Source organism: Carlito syrichta, unplaced genomic scaffold (assembly GCF_000164805.1).
Source record: "Carlito syrichta isolate Samal-C Ts95f unplaced genomic scaffold, Tarsius_syrichta-2.0.1 Scaffold295544, whole genome shotgun sequence".
NCBI classification, from domain to species: Eukaryota; Metazoa; Chordata; class Mammalia; order Primates; family Tarsiidae; genus Carlito; species Carlito syrichta.
The window spans coordinates 159,644-169,207 of NW_007239640.1; the positions used below are offsets into that span (position 1 = coordinate 159,644).

Sequence of the window (9,564 nt, forward strand, 5' to 3'; positions counted from 1 at the left end):
CTGCATAATGAACATTTGTATACCTAACCCTGAATTGTACCCCACATCTTTAAAATATATATTTTAAAAATTTATGTCTTTAAAAAAATAATAAAATCTTTAGCAATTATGGCACAATGTTAACATCTATTCATTTCTCTGGTGACACACAAGTATATGCTCTTGTATTTTTCTGTCTTACATATATTTTAAAATGTATTAATAAATGCATGAATGTATATAAAATATACAGTAATTCATATTACAGAAAACAATTCCCACAGCCTTACAGCAATTTTTCTTTTTATATATTTTTAAAATCTATTTGAGTACTATTAAAATAACAGTATGTAAAAACTGCTATAGTATTATTATTTTTTTTTTTTTTTTTTTTGCGTTGGAGTCTCACTCTGTCACCCAGACTGGAGTGCAGTAGCCGCTCCCGGTCACTGTAGCCTCAACCTGCTGGGCTCCGGCCATCCTTTCACCTCAGCCTTCCAAGTAGCTGGAACTACCATGCCCGGCTAATTTTTTATTTATTGTAGAGATGAGGTCTTGCCAAGTTGCCCAGGTGGGTCTCGAACCCGTGTGCTCAGGCAATCCACTCACCTCAGCCTCCCAAAGTGCTGGGATTACAGGCTGAGCCACCGAGCCCGGCTACTGCTATATTACTTATTCTGTATTAAGAGTTCTATGTTTTGACTGTGTGTGGTGGCTCAGTTTGTAATCCCAGCACTTTGGAAGGCCAAGGTAGGAGGATCGCTTGAGCCCAGGAGCTTGAGATCAGCATGGGCAACATAGCAAGAACTGTCTCTACCCAAAAATTTAAAAATGAGGTATGTGTGGTGGCACACACCTATAGTCCTAGCTACTCAGGAAGACAAGGCAGGAGTTTGAGGCTGCAGTGAGCTACAACGGCACCACTACACTCCAGCCTGGGTGACAGAGTGAGACTAGTCTCATTAAAAAATAATATTTTTTTATGCTGTTTTAACTTTTTCCAATTATCTCAAAACATTTTTCAAATTTTTTCATAGGCTTCAAAGACTTTAATTCATATTGGGGCAGGGGCAATTTATAAGTCAATGATTTTAGTTTGTGAAGGTAGAAAAAAATATCAAAATGAAGTTCTTACTTGTTGAGTTTGTCTAAATTCTTCTAACAGTTTTAGAGCCATATCATAATCTTTCAGCAAATGATACGCAATAGCATATCCAATCCAGGAAGCACGCTGTGTTGGGCGCAACTGAAGCAGCTGGTATCTTGTCTCCTTAAAAGAAAAAAAAATTATTTTGCTTAAGCTTTAACCTTCTCTAAAATGTTTACATTTTGTCAGTTTTAAGAAAACAATCTAATACCTTTAACACCTTTCTAATGAATTCAATCAACAAATATCAGTTTCAGATAGAAATACTTTTTATGTTTCTTATCTAAATTACTGAAGTTCTAGAATACCCTGTAAAGCTCCCTGTAAGGCCATTACTGAAACGTCTTTGCTGCCTTATACAATTACCTTTAAGTAATCAGATTTTTTGTTAACTAAACATTTTGTAAAAGAGACTACGATAGATTTTATTAAACTAAAATTTTCTGTTTATAAAATTATTCTATGAAATTTCAAGGTACTACATTATTATAATTGGCCCCAGACACAAGACAGACATAGCTGGGGAAACACCCAAACATTTGACTTATTTTCAATATTGCTTCTCTCTTTCCCAAACCTTTAGTATAGGTCAGTTTTCTTCTCTCAGCCAAATCCTGCCATTTGATCCTCCCACCTCAGCTTCCTGAACAGCTGAGGCTAGAGATGTGGGCAAATTCAACACTAATGTGAATCACCCACTCAACAAACTATCCTCTAAGTCCCCAGATGTCCTCATCTTTAATGATCCCTCCACCCAATTCAGAAACCTACTCCCACAACCACAGCCTAGAACTTATTCATCCGGAAAATCATAAATCCAGCTCTCAAGAGTGCTCTCTCTTTGTCTCTCTTTCTCTCTCTGTTTTATGTTTAGAAGGGTCCCCTATGTTGCCCAACCTAGACTAAACTGTTGGACTCAAGCGATCCTCCCACCTCAGTCACCCAAGTAGCCAGGACCACAGTGTGCACCGTCATGCCCACTTCTCTTTCAACTTCATTTATTTCACAATCCAGTTTAGCAATCACTTTTTTTGCCAATATTCTTGATGTCTACGCCTCGTTCCTAAAGACAACTAATTTTAACTCTCATCATACCCAGACTTCTAAGCATAGCTTACACACACACACACACACACACACACACACACACACACACACACAGCATGAAGAATGGTGCCATTATTAAGTCCAACAGAGTCCTTGAAACTGGGGCAAAAATCTAGGAATAGGGTGTAAGGACTTATATGGCAGTACAGAAAAAAAATAAGCAGTATATGAAAAATATATTTAAACAGAAAAGACGTAGGGGCCTCCTTCACTTAAGAAAGTGAGAGAATTCCATTCTGGATATACTGATTCTAGAATACTAAATGGAATAAGCACAAGGAGATGTCAAGCAAAGAGCTGAAGATCCAAGTCTGAAGAGGTCTGAACTACAGAAAGACTGATTTATAATAATCCTCCCACATTTTAAAATATTTACTAACCAATAATAAAGAAAGCTACTTAATCTTTGAAGTCTAGATGTCAATTATAAAAGCACTATTCGTTTACCCAACTTGTAAATGTCCAACACACTAAGAATCTAGTACAGCATTTGCATACAGATAGTCTAGTTATATAAACAGTTACTCTTTCTTGAAGCTCAAGTAGGAAGTTCCACCACTATTATTGAGGGGGGAAGATCCAAAGTGACACTTCCCTTTTAGTACAGTCTATAATGAACAATCAAATCTATACAATCCTGGTTATGCTCACCTCATTCTGAATTAAGTTTTTAAATTAAATATATTTAAAAGCATACATTTAAGACTAAAATATCCCACAACATGTAGTGATTAAGAAAAAAAAAAGACTTACTCGGTAACCTTCAAGGTCTCTCATTTGGATCTGCAACAGAGAGAGATCTCTCAAAATCTGCAGATTATCTTTATCTAATTTGAGGGCATTTCGGTAACACTTAATGGCTTCATCATATTTCTTATCAGAACGCTGCAAGAGTCCATATACGTGCCAACCTATTAAGTTAAGGAAATAGGGACATTCACAGACACTAGACTATACTATGCAAGTATAGTTTAGTACATAGTCTAACACAAAACTGACTTTAATGAAACGGTATTTTTATTTGGGATTTGTTTCAGAATGATTCGAGGTTAGACGGAGGGGAATAGTGAGGGGTAGATAAAGATGAAACCAGGTCAGCCTTGACTGACTGACATGCCCTCTCTCTTCATTCTGGGGTAAGCACTAGGATAAAGAAACATGTGAAAACATTACTAAGACTATTCATGTTCAGTACAGTAAGTGGCTAAGTGAATTAAGTTGTTAATTAGCAGGGTGAGGCTGCAGTGGCTGTGAGCATGCCACTGCACTTCAGTCTGGGCAACAGAGTAAGACTCCAACTCAAAAAAAAAAAAAAATACTATCATACTTACATGCCCTCTCTCTTCACTCTGAGGTGAAAACTAGGATAAAGAAGTAAGAATTTCGTACTTGGAGAAAACCCTATGCTGAATATGTGAAACCACTACTAAGACTATTCACTACTGGTTCAACACTAGTAAATGGTTAAGTGAATTAAATGTAACAAATGAAAATCCAAGAGTAGCACATGAAAAGATTGTGAATAAACATATACATAGGCAAAACAAATGAAAATCAATTTCAACAATCCATCCTTAAAAGGTATTTTTGCTACAAATTGGAATATTAGCCAAGTAAAAACACACTTAAAAAGATCCAATGAAGTCCCTGCATTAGCAAAAACCAAGCTAAAGAACTAACATAATATCATACTTAATACTAAATAAAACCTGTTTGAAAATAAGTCTCTTTTAAATTCTTCTTCTAAAGTTTCTGAAAGTTTAAGGCACACAAATTTTACTATATAAATAATTAACTAAAGGTCATTACTTGGAAAAGTATCACTCAGTTCAGGAGATGTTTAACAAAAAAATGCACTTCAAGTCACATGTAATTATTAAAGTAACTTTTCTACAACATAAGCAAACTAAAGTAAACATACCCATATTTATAGAAGTTTTCTTTAAAATACTCCAATAAATCTGTTCTCCATGGAGTGGAGAACAGATGAAACTAATATTACAAAATGTTGATAATTATTGAAGCTGAGTCATGAGTACCTAGAGTTTATTAAATTATCTCATCTATGTAGGCTTGAAATTTTTCATAGTAAAAAGCTTTTAACTTGAATAAGAAAAAACAAGTAAATGGAAACAAATGAAATCAAACTATTTACTGCAGAAGGATACAGACATGACTCTTGACATCATTACGAAGTCCTTTACGAACAAATTCATATGCTTCTTCTTTTTTTCCTAAACAGTTCAGTGTTAATCCTTTCATAGCCAAAGTCTCTGAAAAATAATTTTAACCTCTATTTGCACATGAAAGATTCAAATTATTCACTTAGTACTAGTTTAAGAGATCTGAAGGATTACTACTGCTCCAATGCTTACATTATTCATCTTTTTAATCTCATAGTTAGAACTTCTCTCCAAGTACAAAAAGTAAAACTATATTTAAAGTTTAAAGCTTAACAGCCCAAATCCCTCTCTGAAGTTTCTTTGGCTGGAATGAAGTCACTAAAATGGTTTCTGCCCTTGACAAGACACTATAATGGAGACTGGTATTATCCTGCTGAGAAAAGTAACAGAGCAGGCATCTGAGTCCTGTTGAATTAAATCTCGTGTAGCAGTTCCACATCTTTCACCTAAGATCAATTCTAATAGATTATCATCGGATTTGCTTTCTATAAAAGCACTCAATAGGCTAGGTTCACACTTATAAACCCAGCACTTTGGGAGGCTGAGGCAGGAGGATCTGCTGAGGTCAGGAGTTTAAAGACCACCAGCCTGGACAACACAACAAGGCCCATCTCTAAAAAAAAAATACAAAAATGTAGCCACGTGTAGTGGCATATGGCTGTATCCCAGCTACTCAAGAGGCTGAGGCAGGAGGATCGCTTGAGCCCAGGAGATCAAGGTTGCAGTGAGCTATGTCTGCACCACTGTACTTCAGCCTGGTCAACAAAGCGTGATTCTGCCTCAAAAACAAAATGAAACAAAAAAAATTCAACCTACCTTAACAAAGAGGTATGCATACTTTTAAAATCATTTTAAGTCAATATTAGAACAGAATTCATTTTTGGTATCAAGTTTATTCCAACTAAATCTACCTAGGCTAATTAATATCAGTTTGTACTTCAGGAGCACAACACTGGGTTATAAGAGTAGCAACCCAAAAATATTTCAGGAAGTTAATGAAAGGTGGTTTAGAATGAAATAATTCACAAGAAAGGAATCAGACAAGAACAGTGGTTTTTTAAATTACCTCTTTGAACTCTATAGTTTTCAGAACATGGTGATCCAGTGGCCCAAGCCCTTCAAACACCTTCTTTTATGTTTCACATATTGAACTTCCCCATAGCCTCCATTTGGATAAGGTTTCCACAGCTAAAAAGCTCAAAACAAGCTTTAAATGTCTAAAATTCTACAAAATGCAGGCTTCTTTCCACTTCCTTCAAAGAATTTTTTAAACGTAAGCAAGGTGAGCAGTGTCAGGCTATTTTCCCAATAAGATGGTCTCAAGAGTTACGTATGTCTAAGAGTCACCCAACTGGCTTTGCTATGCTAGGAACCATAATTTGCACATCCAGCCCAATCCATTCTTTGAACAAACACTGGCTACTGGTGAAAAAGGATAAAAGATACTTTATTAACACCAGTGCTAGAAAAATAACTCAACATATACAATTTAGTGGCAAATCAGTATATCATATTTATATTTAAAGGTCAGTAGATATATTTAAAAAACACATCTTCCAAAGACTAAAATGTGCACAACTATATCTTCATACCACTTCTATATTGCAAATAGTGTCTTAATTTTACACACAGAAAAATCAAAGTATAAACTTAAAATTCTATCAAAGTAATAGAGGAAATCAGGTCTATAAAAATATTGGTATATACTTTGTCCAATTTTTCCCCAATAGATCAACTAACCACTTCTCATCTAAAAGCAAAGATACAGTACCTATACCTAAGGATAATAAAAAGCAATCTAAAATAAAACTCATATAAAGCATAACCACAAATGTTGAACATTTATGCTTTCTAGTAGACAGCTGCAAGGCCTTGGAATCTGGGGAAATATTCATTCACTGTTAAAAATCCTGTCTGATTTTGGAATTAGAGACTTCTCTAAGCCCACTGCTCACAGATGAGACAATACCTCCATGTTCAGCAAATTTGGGGTTTGAAAGAATCATCTTGCAAAATTTCAGGCCATTTTTGTACTGCTTCTGCTCATAACATTTCTGTAAAGAAATACGAACAAATGTTATTTTATAAAATGAATACACAATGGAGCAACTTTTCATTGCATCATAATTCTAAATTCTATTACTTATAACATGAAATGTACTTCAGTATTACCTATTTTTGCCAAATTGTTTTAGAACCTGCTTATTCTTACTTTTATAGAAGAAAAAAGACATTTAATAAACAGGGAATTTAATTGTCAACTAATTTTTTTACTGCCACATAATTTTTTAATTCAAAAGCAAAAACATATGTGACAAAAGAAAAATACTAGAAACCAGAAACTGCACTACAAGCCTTTGCTACTACACAATATGAAACCAAGGTGCACACCCATAAAAAAAATGCTGCCATTTATTGGGCAACTATGTGTCTGTATAAAATTTGTTACACCTTACTTAATTCTTAAAACAATTTCCTAAGGTAGATGTCATTACCTCTACTTCAAAGATATGAAATCTGAAACTCAAGAGTCCAAAAACTTGTTTATAAGCAGCTCAGCTTCATTGCAATCTCTGGTCTGACTCCAAAGACCATCATTAGTCTAATTCAAGTGTAACAACATCTTTAGCCCTAAATGCCAAAAGTCAGGCTAAGCAATTAATGCCTCTCCTTGGCAGACACTGATTCCAAGAACAGTTCATCTCTTTCCACTCTCCTCTCTTATGTTGTTCGGACTGGGTTGGGTGTTCTATTACTCCACACACCAAGCTTATCCTCAACTCAAGCCTCTCTACACTTGTGTTCCTCCCACCTGAAATGCTCTTCCCAAATCCTCCCTTGGCTGACTACTCCTTATCCAAGCCTCACACAGCCCCTACACATCACCTATGCAACTACTCTTATCAAACACTGCCTACCTCCTACCTCTCCCCGTACATAGTCTCTAGCTCTATTTTATTTTAGTTTATCTAGTTTGTTTTAGCTATCTATTTTATATTTATAGAGAGTTATTTTATAAATAACTCTATTTTATTTCCTACACAGTGCTCATTCTCTGAAGTCTTACTTATTCAATTACTTAGTATCTGTCTTCCCCACCATCCTGAAAGCTCCCTGAAAACAAGGATGTTGCATTGCCATGCATGGCCTGGACAAACAGGAGCTGCTCAATAAACACAGCTTAAGTTCAAAGCAAAATGGCACCAGCAATGGGCCTTGCAGCAGGGGCTGAATGTGGAATGAATTAGAAGCCTTCATAGGAAAAAAAATATTTAAACTGGGATTTGATTGCCTCTTAGGAAGGGGAACTAGGTGGTTAATTGTAAGATCAGGACAGGAGAGAAACCTAAATATCCCCAGAATATCTTTATATTTAAAAAGTATCTGGGTTTCATTACAGGAGTCCATTTCACAAATTACCAAACAAAACAAAACAAAAACCCAAGCAGAAGGAACTACCAAGGAAAATGAAAAGAGAACACCATATTTTTTCTGACTTACCAAGTAATCGGAAAGCAATAATTATATTGCTAATAATAGTAATAATTATAGTTAACACTATTGGAAGCATTTACTATACGTCAGGCACTATTCTTTTGGTTTTTTCCTTAATCTCATGACACATTGCTCGCAATAGAAACTTGCATACCAAATTTTATTCACACTTATTGCAATGGTAAGATAATAAAATCATTCACTTTTACAGCAGCCTCCTAAATCCATGCAACCTTATAATAAACATTACATATACAGATGAGAAAATGTTTAGCATTTCCTAATTTATTTAGGTTTTTAAGTTAACTCAGCAGCAGCTTCTTTTTGTTATTGGAGAATAAATGACGTAACTGTTTTTCTTTATGCTACTGATACATGATCTGAACTACAAAATTCCCATAAATAGATAAAAGTGCTGCCATCTTTCAGGTATAATGACAAATGTCCTGAAATTCAACTAACAATTTATAGATGATTTTTTTCATTAATGTTTCAGATTCCCGGGGGGTGGGGGGGGGGAAGAGTTCACGTCTCCAATTCCACACTGTATAAAATAGAGGGTATGAGAAAAAGTAAAATAAAAAACAAATACAGAGCTTAATGAAGCAATCCACCACACATCTTATTAGTTTTTTATGTTTTTACACTTGTCTCTCATTATTTGCTCAGCACCACAAAAATTAAGATTTAAAATTTTCATCCCCTCTACTATGTATCTTTCTTAACATTCTAAAGACTAAGTGGGAAGTTTCTACTGGCTTGAAACAGAATAGCTACTATAAATTTTCATCTACCGTTGATAATACTTAAAACTATTCTAAAATTAGTATTTTATTTATAGTAAAGTTAAGCAACAGCCAACAGCCATATAGCCAACTGCAACTCTGTAAACTCCCCCTTAAAAATCTAAACACTTGTTTTCAGATGAAAAGAGAGACTGGAAAAGACAGCCATTTATTAACAATATTAGTTTAAAACCTACGGACAAGCAAAGGCATGCTGCTGCTCCTCCCTGGAAGAACAGAACCTTGAAAGCCGCGAACGGAAGGGACGCTGGCCCACAACCCGCAGAGAACCGCCCGCGGCTTGGCCGGCGGGCATCACGACGGGCCATCACTTGGGAGTTTATTTAAAACAGGGAAGGTGCTGTTATTAAAAATGGGCGTCCAAACAACACAGAAATTAGACTCCCAAGCTGTCAGGAAATAGGCAAGGAGACGTCCTGGGCTGGGAGCTCGCTCGGAAATAAAATCAGTGTTCCCCTCGGGGGCAAACCAGCCAGTCCGCGCGCTTTCACCACTCAAGGCGAGGCCTGCGCGAGTTGCAAGCAGAGAGCCAAGTTCCTAAGTCACCCATTCACTTTCAAAGAGGGTAGATACGGTCCATTACGAACACGCAAATTCTCCCAAAGGGACTAGGGCCCGGCCTGGCTTCCGAGGTTTGCCGGCCTTACTTTCCCGTAGCCAGCGTAGAGCAGCGCCCCATCCCACCAGCGGAGAGAGCCCACCTTGGCAGGGTGCGCTGTGCAATCGAGGAAACGCAAAGCAGCGCACGAACGCCTCGCCGAGGGGAGGCTGGCAACCGTCACCACCCGGGGAGGACGCGGGCGGGGAGGCGGCGAGCCCGGCGCCGAGAGGGCGCGGGAGGCACCGC

The 9,564-nt window shown here is 36.8% G+C and overlaps 1 protein-coding gene across 1 annotated transcript in view; it reads right to left on the bottom strand.

The window, feature by feature from the left end:
- Nucleotides 1–6,471, bottom strand: part of NAA16 (N(alpha)-acetyltransferase 16, NatA auxiliary subunit) — a 71,978-nt gene extending 65,507 nt beyond the window's left edge. Inside the window, exons 1-4 of the mRNA XM_008054515.2 lie at nucleotides 6,386–6,471; nucleotides 4,402–4,506; nucleotides 2,987–3,144; nucleotides 1,115–1,249 (exon numbers count right to left, since the gene is read on the bottom strand). Coding sequence (XP_008052706.1) covers nucleotides 1,115–1,249; nucleotides 2,987–3,144; nucleotides 4,402–4,506; nucleotides 6,386–6,422 — 435 coding nt within the window. The 5' untranslated portion in view covers nucleotides 6,423–6,471. The remainder of the gene's footprint in view (nucleotides 1–1,114; nucleotides 1,250–2,986; nucleotides 3,145–4,401; nucleotides 4,507–6,385) is intronic.
- Between the last annotated feature and the right edge of the window lie 3,093 nt (nucleotides 6,472–9,564).